At 43.1% G+C, this 17,264-nt stretch overlaps 1 protein-coding gene and 1 long non-coding RNA gene across 4 annotated transcripts in view; one reads left to right on the top strand and one right to left on the bottom strand.

Moving 5' to 3' along the window:
- The first annotated feature begins 961 nt into the window (after positions 1-961).
- The window catches only part of LOC144600081 (uncharacterized), a 32,089-nt gene continuing 15,786 nt past the window's right edge, over positions 962-17,264 (top strand). The window contains exons 1-2 of one of the 3 annotated variants that reach the window (XR_013548073.1): positions 962-1,070; positions 1,670-1,752. This is a non-coding gene — a long non-coding RNA (uncharacterized LOC144600081). Of the gene's footprint in view, positions 1,071-1,669; positions 1,753-6,017; positions 6,106-17,264 lie in introns of those variants that run through there. The other 2 variants (XR_013548074.1, XR_013548075.1) reach the window with 2 other exon arrangements.
- On the bottom strand, positions 3,066-6,076 carry LOC144600080 (interleukin-8-like). Its single transcript, XM_078411468.1, has 4 exons — positions 5,799-6,076; positions 5,517-5,646; positions 5,342-5,422; positions 3,066-3,523 (listed from the first exon to the last, which is right to left on the bottom strand). The coding sequence occupies exons 1-4, from the start codon at positions 5,965-5,967 to the stop codon at positions 3,508-3,510; spliced, it is 396 nt and encodes a 131-aa protein (XP_078267594.1). The 5' UTR covers positions 5,968-6,076; the 3' UTR covers positions 3,066-3,507.

Raw genomic sequence — 17,264 nt, forward strand, 5'->3', positions numbered from 1 at the left:
TTCCATTTATTGCTGTACTCTGGCCCAAGGAAACAGCCTTGTATTCTTGTCAATCCCTTTAGGAATTTTGCATGTCTCAACAGGTTCACCTCTCCTAAATTCCCAGTAAATACAGGCTAAACTTACTCAGCCTCTTCCGATATCCTCCTTGCAGAAATCAACCTTAAGAATCCAAATTCCAGTGACTCTAGGCGCAGAGGCTGCATACATTATTCGTAATGAGGTATTGCTGACACGCTAATACAATCTCACTGAGCCTTACAATTGCAATAAAGGCTAACGTACCATCTGCCTTCCCAACATACTCCACAGATATTTGTTAACTGTGATAAGGCCCTGCCACAGCTTGCATGTACTGTATGTGTCATACCTGCTATTTAAATTGGTTGTTTTGGTTTTCTGAAATGTCACTCTGGATGTTGCAAAATTGTGCAAAGCCCCTTCGGCAACAGTGACCATAATATGGTGGAATTCAGCATTGGGATGGAGAGTGACACGGTTAATTCAGAGACTAGGGTACTGAACTTAAAGAAAGGAGACTTTGAAGGTATGAGACGGGGAATTGATTAGGATAGACTGGCAAATTATATGTAAAGGGTTGACGGTGGAGATGCAATGGCAAAGATTTAAAGATCGCATGGATGAACTCCAAAAATTGTTTCCAAACCGATGCCCCCCCTCCGCCATCGGAGGGCGACGGCTCAGTTGTGAGAGCGGCTGGCCCTTGCCCCATACCACCAGTTGTCGGGAGACTCGAGTGTGTGAAGTTCTTGTGGCTGAGCAAACCCCAGCAGCCAGAAGGACTCTTCAGACCGAAGCATCGTAATCCTTCTCGGGAGCCGGCCCCACACAACCTGAGCCGCCTTTCCTCGATACCCTTCATCTCCCTCCGAGACGCAGGGAGGCGTCTTCTGAACTGGCTCCTCCTCCACACCCTGCACTTCCTTGCTCTCTTCCAGTCTCCGGACACAAAGTGGCGGGCGGTGTTGCCTTTTGATCGCGAGTGCCCCCCAGTGGGGGTCCCTCTACGCAGGAATTCTCCCCCTCTACATCGGTGACCTGGGGTGGAGGTACTTCACCGAGGAGTCCCATGCAACCTGATTCTATCCCGGTTCACAGACTCGCCAGCCGCCTGCCACTTTTGTGGGTGGGATGAGTCTGTGTTCCACATCTACAAGGAGCGTGTGAGGTTGCAGCCCCTGCCCCTATATTTACAGGGGCTGCTCCTTGCCTTCTGGCTGCACTTCACACCCACCATCCTCATCTTTGAACACCCTGTGCGTAGGGGAGAGGGTAGAGATGTCCTGGTTGGGTTGCTCCTAGGCCTGGCCAAGCTGGCCATCCATGAGTCGCGGCGCCAGGCGGAAGAGGGCTCCGCTTGAGCTGGCTGCCTGTCCCTTTTCCGGATATACGTTCGCGCCCGGCTGGTTTTCGAGAGTGTCTACGCGCTGTTGATGAGCACCCTGGGGGATTTCCAGGACCGCTGGGCACCGCGGGGGGGGTGGAATGTATCCTTGACAAGGATTGTAACATAAATGTTTAATTCTCAGTATATTTAATATTTAAGAATATCTGATTTACTTTGTACTATGGTGGTGGGTTTGTTAGTATTGTTTTGTATTCTACATATTATTGATTAAATTTATTTTTGGTTAAAAAAAATGCACAGAGCAAGCTTCACAACAGCAGGGTAATAATGAACAGATGATTCGATGATCTTGATTGAGGGATAGATATTGGACAGAACACCAGGTATAACTGGCCTATCACTCAATGAAATAGTGCCACAAGATCTTGTACCCCATTTTAGGTGACAAAAGGCCTCAATTTAATGCTTTGCTTGGAAAATGTTATTTCCAGTAGTGAAGCACACCATCTGGAGGCACTGGAATATTAGCCTCTATTTTTGTATTTGCGTTAATTGGTCCGATTCACATTAATTCTTATGATACTCTTTGAATGCAACTCTTAGATCAATTCTGAAAGACTTTATTGTGTTCTATGTACTCATTTATAAAATTAGCCTTTTTGGTGACGCAGAATGAGGCTGCTATACTGATCACAATCCGCTATTACAGCTGAACTCTGTTTAGAACCTCTTATTTACTCATTAGTTTGCCATCTATGGAAAAAATGTTTCATTGGCAATTTGTTTGTAGTCCCACAGTAGATTTTATTTCTTAAAATTCAATTGTAAATCTACCAGACCTTTCCATCAGTAATCTGCAAGATTCCCCCCTTTAATCTATTTACTTATTGTGTTGATTCAAATGATGCCCAATATGTTCTGTAAAGAGCAAAACACAACGTGCTAGAAAAACTCAGCAGGTCAGGCAGCATCGGTGGAGTGAATGGACAAATGATATTTCGGTTTGGAATCCTCCACAACTTGATGTTTTGCTCAAAATGCCAGCATCTGCAGTTCCTTCTCTCTCCATAGAGTTATAAAATCATAGTCATACAGTGCAGAAACAGGCCGTTCAGCCCAAATTGCCCACGCCGACCAACATGTCCCATCTACACTAGTCCCACTTGCCTGCGTTTTGCCCATATCCCTTTAAACCTATCCTATCCAAGTACCTGTCTAATTGCTTCTTAAACATTGCGATAGTCCCTGCCTCCTCTGGCAGCTCATTCGATATACCCACTACTTTGTGTGAAAACGTTATCCCTCAGATTCCTTAAAATCTTCCCCCCCTCACCTTAAACCTATGCCCTCTGGTTCTTGATTCCCCTTCTCTGGGCAAGAGACTCTGTGCGTTTACCCGATCTATTCCTCTCATGATTTTAGACACCTCTAGAAGATCATTCCTCCTCCATGTTCTAAATAGAACTCTGGGATATAGTCACATCATTCTATTTTAATTGCTAAGAACCTTAATGAATCCTGCACTTGTTATCTTTGGCTGGCTGTGTACTAAATAAAAGAAGGCAACACAAACAATTATCAATATTATAATTGCGACTTTTATTACAAATAAACATTACAACAATTTTGAAAATTGCACAGTCGTAGGCTTACATAAATTCCAAATGTAATTGACGTAATATAAAAGTATTACCGGTTGTCGTAGACATTGAAATATAAAAGCAGAAAAAAAATCAAATTGATAGAAAATCAACAATAAACTGAAAATTTGTTGATTAGCCTTATAACAGGAACAAGTAATTTTATTGTATCTCATTATCAAAAATAGCTTATTTGCATTAGAATCAATGTTGATTTAATTATGAAACCAAAATGATAAATTAAAATAAATCAAACATTGGGACTTGTGACTGCCTTAATGTCCAGGTAATCCTTATTACAATTGCACATAAAGAATACTAAGCTGACAGTATTTATTCCTGTTACAGACATGTCACTTTACAAAATGCATAAAGAAGAATTGAAAGCAGATATTAAAGCTTTATTTCACCAAAGATCAAATACTGTAATTTGCAGTTCCGTGAAACATAGTCCTGTTCAGACAGCAGGACAATCCATTGTTTCGTACAACTGTTTGCTTAAGCATTCATTTTGCTGCAAAAGAACACATTTATATTAATCCTTGTTCTGAGAAGAGGTAAAGCATTTTAACGTCTGACTTTTTCAGCTGAAAGGATAGAGGCAAGCAAATTTTACAAATGAAATTCCAATCTGTGAGTTACTCAATTTAAAATTCATTGAAAAAGACTTGATGAGCTGGTTCTGACCCATTTCACAACTCCGCCATAGCCATACAGCATGAAAACTGGCCATTCGGCCCACTACATCCATTCCAATGAGTGGATACCTACCCATATTAATCCTATTCTCCAGCCCCTGGCCATAGTCCAGGCCATTCAAGTATTCTTCTTAAAATCTCTCAGTGACTCTGCTTCCACCACTCTCTCTGGCTGTGTTTAGTTTAGAGATGCCTTGGAAACAGGCCATTTAACCCACTGAATCCACGCCGACCATCAATCACCCATTCACACCATTTTTTAGTTATCCCAAGTTCTCATCCACTCGCTAGACGTTAGAGGGGAATTTAGAGGCAGCACTGTGAGTGTATTCCAGATGCTCATCGCCCTCAGATTAAAACCCCTCTAAATCTTTATTTCTGTATGCTTTTTGGTGAATTTCTGAGCATAAACAATGGACAATAGGTGCAGGAGTAGGCCATTCAGCCCTTCGAGCCAGCACCGCCATTCAATGCGATCATGGCTGATCACTCTCAATCAGTACCCCGTTCCTGCCTTCTCCCCATACCCCCTCACTCCGCTATCCTTCAGAGCTCTATCCAGCTCTCTCTTGAAAGCATCCAACGAACTGGCCTCCACTGCCTTCTGAGGCAGAGAATTCCACACCTTCACCACTCTCTGACTGAAAAAGTTCTTCCTCATCTCCGTTCTAAATGACCTACCCCTTATTCTTAAACTGTGGCCCCTTATTTTGGACTCCCCCAACATTGGGAACATGTTTCCTGCCTCTAATGTGTCCAATCCCCTAATTATCTTATATGTTTCAATAAGATCCCCCCTCATCCTTCTAAATTCCAGTGTATACAAGCTTAATCGCTCCAGCCTTTCAAACAAACAATTTTTATCAATGTGGCCTAATTTAAGTGAATGATGAATAAATGGAAATAGCTGTGGAAAACATGAACATGTTATAGGAATATTAGGATGGACAGTTCTTAGATAGATGAGGCAGAGAGGAGTACGGATCTAATGCAGGCCAAATGGATTAGAGTAGATAGGTGTTAAAGTTGGCATGCGTTGGGCTGAAAGTACAATTCCATGATTCTACAATTGGTTGTGGAAATAAATCACGTTAAAAATTACATGTTCTTCCGTAGACAGACACAAAAAGCTTCAGTCTGAAGAAGGGTCTCGACCCAAAACATCACCCATTCCTTCTCTCCAGAGATGCTGCCTGCCCTGCTGAGTTACTCCAACCTTTTGTGTCTATCTTCGGTTTAAACCAGCATCTGCAGTTCCTTCCTAGACATATTCTCCTTTATCATTGTTACTTTTTTTCATATCTTTCATTCATTGTTCTTTATCTCTCAATATCACCGTCTATATCTCTCGTTTCCCTTATCCCTAACCAGCCTGAAGAAGGGTCTCGACCCGAAACGTCACCCATTCCTTCTCTCCAGAAATACTGCCTGTCCCGCTGAGTTACTCTAGCTTTTTGTGTCTATTTTCGGTTTAAACCAGCATCTGCAGTTCCTTCTTACACATGATCTTCTGTGTTGGTTTAGCTTATTTCACCTAGATGGTTCTGACATAATTGACCTAAGTGTCCCCATTTTGTACAAAACTTTTGCATAGCAAGGCTACTCTTCAAGTGTTTAACTTGGCGCATATTTACCTTTTCATAGAAGCAATCAATTTTCTCCCTCTTGCTGCATTAGGGTTCAAGCAAACTCTTTCCCCAGTTTGCAAGTTGACACTAAGAGGAAATGAAATACAATTAAAATCAAAGCTAATTTCACCTTAATCTCTGATCAGAAATATTAGGATGTAATAGAAAGATTTTAACTTACATGATTTCATTGTTTTCACAATAAGGTTGCTTGAAGAAAATTTTAATATTGTTGATTTTCATGGACGGTTGCAATCTGTCTATTAGGTTAATACATCTGCAACGTTTCCGTGGAGTCATGCGACTTAGAGCTACAACAGGAAAGAATAATATGTCAATCTTCTAACAATAATGTAAAAATTGACATTCAGTTAAACAGCATCTGTATAATAGTCCATGTGATAGCATAGTTTGGGTTAAGTGCAGGATGTCAAACATTAGAACAATGAAAAAAAGATCTTACCCTCTGTAAGTACAAGGCACAGAACAATGACTGAGAACACCGTGAGAGAAGCTTTGCTAAACATTTTGCTATCAACGCTGTTACTTCCCCTTTGGTGTGAGATGCTTCTAATGTGTGGAAGCAAAATGCAAGAGAATTTATACAATGTGGTAAGGGGCTGTCGTGACATCAGAGAAATTCATGGGAGGAAATGGCTAAGGTTCTGACCATATTTTTCCATTTCCCTTTGAGCTGGTGCTCAGAGAAGATGTGATGCGAGTTGACCAGAACAATGACGATGAAAAAGTAGAAACAAAGATCTGCAGAAGTGGGTTTACACTGAAGGTAGACACAAAATGCTGGAGTAACACAGCAGGTCAGGCAGTATCGCTGGAGAAAAACGACGAGTGACTTTTCAGATTGCAAATTCTCTTCAAGAAAGGTCCCAACCCTAAACGTCACCCATCCATTTTGTCCACAGATGCTGCCTGACACTCTGAGTTACTCCAGCACTTTGTGTCTATCTTTGACAATATATAGTATTATTGTCAAAAATAAAATATGTTATATTTTTAAGAAGCAAGTTTTAGTCAAGGATAGTCAACATTCACTTCTCATGAATCATCACGTTTAATTTCCCTGAATGAAAATTTTGAGGAGGTAACAAGAATTGTCGCTGGGATAATATATTAATTCTACTCTACTTGAAATTTAACAAAGCAAACCATGAAGTCTCACAGTACACAAAAAAAAATCAATGTGAAAATGATGATTAATTTAGTGCCAGAAAGCCAAGAACGATAGTTAACAATGATTTTGTTATCGGAAAACTATTGTCATCGGCCCTTTGGGACTTGGGGATATGTCCATTGCTTTTTGTGGTGTATATAGTCATGGGTTTTATATAGCAGCCATGTTTAAGATATTGAGGAAGAAATTGGAGGACTTCGGAATGATGGTGATGTGCTGGCAGCTGGGCAGAAAAGTGACATTAGTTGTGTGTTTGTCTCCACTGATTTCAGTGCGCTCCTCTAATCTGCTGTTTCTAAAACTGAACTTCCCCAGGGATTCTTAATACTGTGCATCATCTACCATCTCTGGGAATTACAGAAGCTCTAATCTCATAAATATGACTTATAAATAAAATTGTCGGTAAATATTTTCAGCAGCTTTAAGCGTTTGAAAAGTCACGAATAAGTATTCAAGTCTACATTAACATCTATATACTAAAACTCTCGTTTGTTTCTTTGTTTGTTCCTGAATTACAGCCAAAACAATACACGATAGTGTGACAATTTTAGGCCCACCTTACTCACCATAACTAATGGTGCTATTGGAAGATGTTTCATTGAAATCGGGGTTATATTTTTTAAGTTATTCACATTTTAAAGTTTAAATCTATCTCCGAAGGAGGGAGGGGGGAGGGGGGTGGAAGGGGGGTGGAGAGAGGGGGGAGGAGGGAGAGGGGAGTGGAGAAGAGAGGGGGGAGTGGAGAAGAGAGGGGGGAAGGTGGGAGAGGGGAGGGGGGGGAGGGGAGGGTGCTGCACCAACGGGTCCACTTGATCTAGTGATATTATAAAGATGACTTTTGCCACTATAAAGATTCACAGAGACATTTTTCATGCACACAATCTGTATTGTGCTGACGTTTCCTGGGGATAGCGTGACTGGCCGCAAAAATACTAACCTCAAATAAACACCGTCACTTTTTTCTCCTCTCTCCTTCAATCATGGCAAATGTTTTTATAGGGTTGAAATGGCTTCTCATCCTTTTAGATGTTTAAAAAGGATTTCAAAGGTTCAGAGTTTCAAAGGTCAGTTTATTGTCACATGTACCAATTAAGGTACAGTGAAACATTTTCTGGTATTCTGATGCATATAGTCTTGAACAAACAAATATATTACGCCACATAAACATGGGGTAAGATTGACTCTGTCCAGAAAATACCCAAGTGCCTGCTATTACATTCAGTGATGCTTTCATGAGAAATCCTACATTATCAATATCTTTCATGTCATACATCTACTTTCCCTCTCCCTGACTCTCAGTCTGATATAGGGTCTCGACACCAAAACATCATCTATTCCTTTTCTCCAGAGGTGCTGCCTGACCCACTGACCAGAATTTTAACTAGGACAAATAAATCACCAAACATGAAAACAGAACATAGGTTTTACGGTGAGGGGTGGCAAGATTTAATAGGAACCTGAGGGTCCACGTTTTTAGAAGAGCTGGATTCCGTGCTGTTTGATTCTTTGACAACGAAAACTCAGGCAAACACCTCACCTCAAGTCTGAAGAGTGCAGAATATTTCCAAATGGAAGTTTGGGTTCAACTCTGACAACACGTAGGAAAGTTGAAGTTAAATTTAAGGTAGACAAATGGAAAGTAAAATAATTTTGTTCAGATGTTGTGGTAAACATTACCACGGAACATGCATTCATTAGTATCTAAGTATTTCCTTTTCTAGATGCCCTGCAAAAAAAGGTGTGAAAAGCACTTTGGTATCAGTTGCTGCACATCGCTGCCATTTTTTGGAAAAAAAAGCCACCTTGGTTTAAAAACAATTACATTTAAAAATTATTGCAGTGAATGATGCTGGTCCAGAAATCTACGAATCAAACTGTATATGTGATGTTACAAAAAATAATTTACATTGTGCAAGTTACTTGACTCTTTTGAAGCAAATGGGAGACAGTTTTACAACATAACAAATAGCACAAACAATTGATAAATAAGACAGTTACAAAAACTCTTTTGCTCTTCCTTCAGTTTGCGCGTGGACTCACAGTATCATTTTGCTGAAAGAACCACCTTAAATTTTGTTCCCCAGCTGCAAAAGGCTTTGTAAAATCACCACAACTCTGTCTCTAAAGTTTTATTAAGTGTATCATTTATGGAATGGGCGATGATTTCAGAGTTAGCGACTTGTAGAATCATAGTCACACAGCATGGAAACAGGCTCTTCAGGCCACAGAATCTGCACTAACAATCAGCCACCCGTTTACACTAATCCCACATTAATCCCACGCTTTATTCTTCCCACACACTCATCAACTCCCCACAGATTCGACCATTAGCTGATAGACTAGGTGCAATTTACAGTGGCCAATTAACCTCCCAACCAATGTGTCTTTGCTCTGGAAGCAAACCAGAGTGCCCAGAGGAAACCTACACTTTCACAAGGAGAATGTGCAAACTCCACACATCCAGCACTGGAGAATCCTGTTCTCTGGTGCTTGGAGGCAGTATATGTTGTATAGTGGTTATGTATGTTACTAACTAGAAGAAATCTATACAAATAACCTGGAGGCTGAGTTCAAGTCCCATCACAGCCGATAGGGAAATTAAATTAAATGAGTATGAGATTAAAATAAATCAAAAGATGCTTTTCATACTTCACCACATGGACAGGATCTGGGATGAGAGATACTATTAAGTATGGTCAAGATGGCCTTCATCAGTCAGAGTATTCAGTATCCCGACACATAGTGTTGCAATCCATTCCCTCCACGGATGCTGCCTGACCCATTAACTTCCTTCAGGACTTTGTATTTCCTCTTACTTCATGCCTGTCACAAGGCAATAGTCAGAAATGCTGCTGCACTAATCAATGTTTAAAAATGTAAGATAATTTCCTACTTTATAGAGAGGAACACTGATACATTGGCCTAGATGTTGCTGTAATGGCTTAAGTAATGGTGTCAACTTCCTCTTGCATGTTTAGGTTGTTCAGTTGCGCTTGGCAAGTTGCTGGAAGTGCAAACTGATAATGTTATTTCAGAGTCAGACAGCATGGGAACCTGGCCCTTTGTCCCATTTTGACTAAGATAGCCCATCTAAGCTAGTCCCATTTGCTCACATTTGGTCCATATCCCTCTAAACTTTTTCTATCCATGTACCTGTCCAATTGTCTTTTAAATGTTGTTATAGTACCTGCCTCAACTACCTCCTCTGACAGCTCGTTCCATATACCCACCATTCTCTTTATGAAAAACTAGCCGATTCACAATTTCACTGAGTTTTGTGGCTGAATGCATTGACATTCTGCATTGTGTTATTATGTATGACCATTTCCTTTATTTTTTAATCATAATTGCTTCAAAAATTGCCTTAAATTCTTATTTCCATCGCATTTCTTTTCTGTATAAGCAAGTAAATAGTTCAAGCATGTAATTAACTATCTCAACCTATAAAAGTGACATTTGGTTTAAATGTTTGAGGTTCAGGTAACAAAATTATGTATTTCCGTAAAGTAACCGAAAGACTGGCCAGAAATGACCATAATTTCCTAGATGTTCCACACTAGAAAGGTCCCATCCCATTTCCAGCAGTGCCAAGAATGATAACGTTCAGTTTACGATAGTTAACTTCCAATAAAACTGCTGGTAAAGGTTTGTGTAAGTGCGTGAAGACCAGCTGTCAGGTCTCTGTATTTACCACATCAATAGCCAACTGCAGATTGAAGGGGTTTATACAATACAATACAATACAATACAAACTTTATTGTCATTGTGCAGTGTACAAGTACAGAGACAACGAAATGCAGTTAGCATCTTAACCAGAGTGCATGCGATGGAATAGTAAAACATATAATATATACAGTAATTCAGTAGCAGTAGTGGAAATTCCGGTGAGCGAGATCAGTCACTGATGGGAGGAGTGCCCGAGGGGGGGTGTGGGGGTGGGGGGGGGAGGATGGCAGCAATCACCAAAGCGCAGAGTTAAGTAAGGTAAGACCGCAGGAAAGAAGCTGTTCCTGAACCTGCAGGTCCGGGAACGGAGAGACCTGTAGCGCCTCCCAGATGGGAGGAGGGTAAACAATCTGTGGTTGGGGTGAGAGCTGTCCTTGACGATGCAGCCATCGCCTACTCTGGATAGACTGTGCATGACTTCGCAGACATCGCCTACTCTGGATAGACTCAATGGAGGGGAGTGAGGAACCGGTGATGCGTTGGGCAGTTTTCACCACCCTCTGCAGTGCTTTCCGGTCGGAGACAGAGCAGTTGCCATACCATACTGTGATACAGTTAGTAAGGATGCTCTCGATAATGCAGCGGTAGAAGTTCACCAGAATCTGAGGAGACAGATGGACCTTCTTTAGTCTCCTCAGGAAGAAGAGATGCTGGTGAGCCTTCTTGATCAGTGTTGAGGTATTGTGGGTCCAAGATAGGTCATCAGAAATGTTGACACCCAAGAACCTGAAACTGGAAACACGCTCCACCTCCGTCCCGTTAATATGGATGGGGGTGTGCGTACCACCCCTAGTCCTTCTGTAGTCCACAATGAGCTCCTTGGTCTTCTTGGTGTTAAGGACCAGGTTGTTGTCAGCGCACCACGTTGCAAGTAGCTGGACCTCCTCCCTATAGGCCGACTCATCGTTGTCACTGATGAGGCCAATCACCGTTGTATCATCTGCAAACTTAATAATGGTGTTAGAACCATGTACAGGTGTGCAGTTGTAGGTGAAAAGGGAGTAGAGGAGAGGGCTCAGCACACAGCCCTGTGGAACGCCAGTGTTCAGGGTGATGGTTGAGGAGGTGTCGTTGTCTAATCTAACAGACTGGGGTCTGTTGGTTAGAAAGTCCAATATCCAATTGCAGAGGCAGGGGTTGATGCTCAGGTCGTTGAGTTTGGCAATCAGTTTGGCAGGGATGATGGTGTTGAATGCTGAGCTGAAATCGATAAACAGCATTCTCACGTAGGTGTCTCTGTTGTCAAGGTGGGAGAGGGCGGAGTGAAGTGCCGTGGAGATGGCATCCTCCGTACTCCTGTTCTGGTGGTAGGTGAACTGATAGGGGTCCAGTGTGGGAGGTAGGCAGCCTTTGAGGTGTGCCAAGACCAGCCTCTCGAAGCACTTAGTGATAATGGGAGTAAGTGTAACTGGGCGGAAGTCGTTGAGGCTCGCTGCAGTGGAGTGTTTTGGCACCGGCACGATGGAGGTGGTTTTAAGACTCGTAGGGACAGCTGCTTGGGCAAGTGACAAGTTGAAGATGTCAGTCCAAACATCTGTCAGCTGCGCAGCAGAGACCCTGAGGACACGCCCGGGGATACCATCAGGGCCAGCAGCCTTCCGTGCATCAATCCTGCTTAATGCCGTACACACGTCGGTGGGGGTGAGTGTGAGGTGCTGATGGTCAGCAGGGAGCACAGCCTTGATGGCCACCTCTTGATTGTCCCTGTCAAAGCAGCCATAAAAGTGATTAAGCTCCTCAAGGAAGGAGGCGTCGCTGGATGTGGGGATCGAGTTGGTGAGTTTGTAATCCGTGATGGCCTGGATGCCTTGCCACGGGAGTCGGAGTTGTTCTTGAAGTGCTCCTCGATCTTTAGCTTGTAGCTGTGCTTGGCCTTCTTGATGCCCCTCTTCAGGTTAGCCCTGGAAGAACTGTAGGCCCGAGCCTCACCTGACCTGAAAGCGGTGTCACGTGCTTTCAGCAGTAGTCTGACCTTTAACTGCCTTCCCGCAACTCAGATAGTCCAAGAACAAAAGAATAAGGAGTAAAGGAGCAGGGGATAGCCCACCAGGCCACTCAAGCTTGCCCACCATTCAACATGATCATGGCTGATCTACACTGGCCTCACCTCCTCTTTTATGCCAGTTCCCAGTAGTTCTCAAAAAATCTCGATCTTCATATAGTTCTCTATCTCCAGATTAAATATATCTAATGATCTAACCTCCACCACCTTTAGGGAAAGAGAATTCCAAAGATTAACCAATCTTTGTTTCAAATGACTAGTCTGGTATTTTGTAGCTGTGTTCCCCTGTCTGCTTCACTCCCACTTGTGAAAACAGCTTTTCTCAGTCAAGCCCCCTGGGATGTTATACGTTTAAATTCGGTCACCTCTCCTTCTTCTGAACTAAAGGAATGCAAACTGTGCAGCCTCTCTTGATAGGAAAACCTAATAGTTTATCTCTTAGTTTAGTTTAGTTTAGTTTAGAGATACAGCATGGAAGCTAGTCCTTCGGCCCAGATGACCATACAGTTAGCGATCACCCATACACCAATTCTATCCTACACAATAGGGATAGGTTACAGAAGCCAAATGACCTGGGCACCTGCAAGTCTTTGGAATATATGGGGCCTGTTCCACTTAGGCGTTTTTTTAGGCGACTACCGGGGACTGCAATAGTTGTAACAGTTCGCCAAAAAAACAGCAACTGGACCCCCCTACGACAATGTCTACGACAAGCTACAACAACCTACCACCTAGTCGACGTCAAGCTACGTCAAGCTACCGACAACCGGTGACCCAATCGTCCCGATTTAGGACGTCCACCTACGACCGCACCTACGACAACCTACGACCACACAGGCAGAAACCTACAACAACCGAAGTCAACCTACTTCTATCCACGACAAGCTATGACATGCTACGACCGTGTCGCCGACAATTCACGTCATTTTGGCTTCCGGTTTTGACGCCTGTACCTGTCGCCGGTTGACGTAGGTAGTCGCCAATGGAATTCAACGAAGTCAGCACCGGAGACAACCTACGTCACCTAGCGACAACTAGGCGACAACCTACAACAGCGCCTACGTCAGGAGACGTCAAGCTACGATCATTGGCGTCAAACCAACAGTCGCCAAAAATTCAAGGTATGATTCTTTGGAGACTACTCACGGCCATACAGGCGACACCCCGGCGACCGTGTGGTGACAGCCTAGTCGCCAGTAGTCGCCTAAAAGATCGCCTAAGTGGGACAAGGGATTTATGGGAGGAAACTGGAGCACCCAGAGAAAACCCACGCGGTCACAGGGAGAACGTACAAACTGGTCAGGATCTAAATCGGGTGTCTGACGTTGTCTAGCTGTACCATGGTGCCACCCTTTTGATTAGGGTTTTTTTTTACGTCCTCTCTTTCATTTGAAATTAGCGCCTTTGGTATTGTGGGGCCGTATAGGTTTGTATACACTGGAATTTAGAAGGATGAGAGGGGATCTTATCGAAACGTATAAGATTATTAAGGGGTTGGACATGTTAGAGGCAGGAAACATGTTCCCAATGTTGGGGGAGTGCAGAACCAGGGGCCAGAGTTTAAGAATAAGGGGTAGGCCATTTAGAACAGAGATGAGGAAAAACTTTTTTAGTCAGAGAGTTGTGAATCTGTGGAATTCTCTGCCTCAGAGGGCAGTGGAAGCCAATTCTCTGAATACATTCAAGAGAGAGCTAGATAGAGCTCTTAAGGATAGCGGAGTCAGGGGGTATGGGGAGAAAGTAGGAACGGGGTACTGATTGAGAATGATCAGCCATGATCACATTGAATGGCGGTGCTGGCTCGAAGGGCCGAATGGCCTACTCCTGCACCTATTGTCTATTGTCTATTGTCTATTGACTTTTGGATGTTTTGGACCCACTTCATTTTGCATCCTGTGAGTCGTGCCCTGTTCTGCTCGTCTTTCTCAGCTGTAGTCCTGTTTAGCAAGTGCCGCCTGGCATCTCTGGCAATAAATGAATCAAATTTTAAAAAGTGATTTCAAAGAAATTGATTTTTGCAAATGTCAGCAGCTGTGGTTTACAGCATTGTCTTACGGGGTTCTCACCACTTATGATTCACAAGGAACCTACCAACTTTGTACTGCAATCGGTTGTGAGCAATAATTGTTCTTAAGGCTGGTATTGCTTTCAAGATTGTGCCTCATGCCTAACTATCCTCTGGCTGCAACAATGTTTATGGGACGTTTCAGAGAAGCATCATGAAAATAAATTTGTAAGACAGAAAATAATAAGACTGACTAGAGATACATGCATTCATGAACGGGAACTCACATTTGACAAAACCATTGGAATTCTTATGAATATTGGTTCAGATTCTGTTTCCTTTAGTTTTAGATTTTTAATTTCCAGCATGGAAAGTCTCTTTGACCCACCAAATTCACGCCGACCATCGATTACCCATTCACAGTAGTTCTATGTAATCTCACTTTCGCATCCACTCCCTGCACACGAGGGGCAATTTACAGAGGCCAATTAACCTATACTTCACAATCTTTGTGGGAGGAAACTGGAGCACCTGGAGAAAACCGACGTGCTCACAGGGAGAACGTGCAAACTCCACACAGACAGCACCCAAGGTCTGGATTGAACCTAGGTCTCTGGCACTTTTAGGCAACGGCTCTTTCAGCTGTGCCACTTTTGTTTTCACTTAGACCATCAAAAAAAATGCTGTCTATGTGGCCAGCTGTCTGGGTTAACATTACACTGCAATAACATATCTGAGGTTACAGTGACAGGATATTTTCCACCTGGTCCGGTAGCCCTGGCGACAATGCTGGTGTCTCATCATATGCTGCATAAAACTCTAGCTTGTGCTATAAATTTCACACAATGACTGCAAGTGTGAAATCATGGGAAGGTGTGTCCTCATTATCGTTCACTTTTTCCCCGGTCTGGACAGATTAGACTTCTCGAAGGATAAAAAAGGATCCAAACGAAAAAGTTGTGTTCAAGTGTGGGTGGGGAAAATAAGAGATGCATCTTACACCATCTGCAAACAGTCAATCATTGGTCTGAGGCAATCTGGAATGTGGGGAAGGATTAGGCAGTGGCATTCCATCGGATTCAATGTCTTCAGACTTGCCATCAGTCGTGGGTTCATCAACGACTGTCCCAGTGTTTGCCAGCACCATCTCCTCCATGGCAGTTAGAGGCAAAGCACATTTGCCTGTCCTCTGATTATCTGTTGCACCCAGTTCTCCAGCACCTTGTCCTGCTAACCACAGTGAGGTTCATTACAGAGCATTGCACAAAGTACGTGAGTGGAGTGTACATCCTGTCTGAACAACATATGCAGGCTGTGTGTGACTTAAGGAGGAGCTCAGTGTTTGAAGATGTGGTGGAGAATACGACCGGTACTTGTGCTGACTAATAGAGACTCTTTTCAGGGTGAATTCATGAACTGAGTTGTTGCTGAGGTTGATGGTGCAATGAGTTGAATATAACAATTGAACCTGGTTTTTACTACCCTTGACACTTTGGTGAGATCATTGAACATTTTCCTTCTTTGAACATTGCATCCATCCTCAGGTTTGGACCTGGCATTGACTTTGAAAGGCATCGACTCCCATTCAGCAGCACAGTGGCACAATGACAGAATTGCTGCCTTTCAGTAAGGTTCGATCCTGACTACAGGTGCTGCCTGTACGGAGTCTGTATGTCCTCCCATATTCCAAAAATTTTGCAGGTGCATAGGCCAATAGGCTTCTGTAAATTGTTCCTGTTTAAAGCCCGTAGCGCTGTGACCATAGCGCTATGTTTAAAGCCCATAGCCAGGAAGCCAGAAGTTAGTTCAAGTTCATGTACGGGGCACAGGGGTAGAGTTGCTGCCTTACAACGAATGCAGTGCCAGAGACCCGGATTCGATCTCGACCACGGGTGCTGTCTGCACATCTTCCCCGTGACCTGCGTGGGTTTCTCCGAGATCTTCGGTTTCCTCCCACACTCCAAAGACGTACAGATTTGTAGGTTAATTGGCTTGGTAAATGTCAAAATTGTCCCTAGTGGGTATAGGATAGTGTTAATGTGCGGGGATCGCTGGTCGGTGCGGACCCGGTGGGCCGAAAGGGCCTGTTTCCATGTTGTATCTCTAAACTCTAAACTAAAGGTGTTCACCGACGGGCTAAGTTGCGATCAGCACCGCGGATGGAGGCAGAGAGAGAGAGAGAGAGAGAGAGAGAGAGAGGTGTGCTGCTGTAAAACTGGACCCCGAGCATACCCAGACGAGTATTGTTTTTGTCCTCTCTTGCCAATGAAACTGATTTGCAACTAAACAGACGAGTGAGCATTTTTCTGTTCTACTAGTCAGATCCTTGAACCTGTTCCCTTGTAACACATGGAGAGGTAATGTTTCAGGTCGGGATCTTTCTTCTTGGCTCCTGACCCAAAACATCACTTATGCATGAACTTTTATGCATGAACTATCGTTGCCTAACTGTATTTATTAGAATGGTTGATAGTGTTTTCAGATGCCTAATGTGATTACAGCTTAATTTTCAGATCAAAGAAACTGCATTCTGCATTCAACAACAAATGCTTTACATGACTCTGCTATCTAAATTACAGCCCTTTTTTCCATGACTGTATTTTATCGTGAGAGGTTTAGCAAAGTGAGGACAACCTCACCTTAAATAAGTAGCGACACAAAATGCTGGTAAGGGGGTCAGGCAGCATCTCAGAAGAATGTAGGTAGGCTTCTTCAGACTTAAACAAGGGGAGTTCTGCCAGGGACCCTGGATCCCTATCTAGGTAGCTCCTGAAGCCAAGTTAACAACAATGTGAACATTAAAAAAAATCCTGCTGCCTAATAAATAACTCCTAAATCCCAACTGTCTAGGAGCTAATACCAGGGGCAACCTGTGATCACGAGATGTTTATAGATGAAGTTGACCACCCTGCCCATCTTACTTCAACACTCCAGATCTATCCTAACATTATCCCTCCATTCCTACATCTAGTTTGTTCTTAAAATTCCAGGAAAACTACCCCTT

The sequence above is a fragment of the Rhinoraja longicauda genome, chromosome 14 (genome assembly GCF_053455715.1).
Source record: "Rhinoraja longicauda isolate Sanriku21f chromosome 14, sRhiLon1.1, whole genome shotgun sequence".
Lineage (NCBI taxonomy): Eukaryota > Metazoa > Chordata > Chondrichthyes > Rajiformes > Arhynchobatidae > Rhinoraja > Rhinoraja longicauda.

Bases quoted from the DNA above. Each gene is read 5' to 3' on its own strand.
- LOC144600080 (XM_078411468.1), bottom strand. From the start codon at position 5,967: ATGTCACGACAGCCCCTTACCACATTGTATAAATTCTCTTGCATTTTG. The intron at 5,647-5,798 runs GTAAGATCTTTT...TTCCTGTTGTAG, and splicing joins GTGCCTTGTACTTACAGAGG to CTCTAAGTCGCATGACTCCA. The intron at 5,423-5,516 runs GTAAGTTAAAAT...ATTTCCTCTTAG, and splicing joins TGTGAAAACAATGAAATCAT to TGTCAACTTGCAAACTGGGG.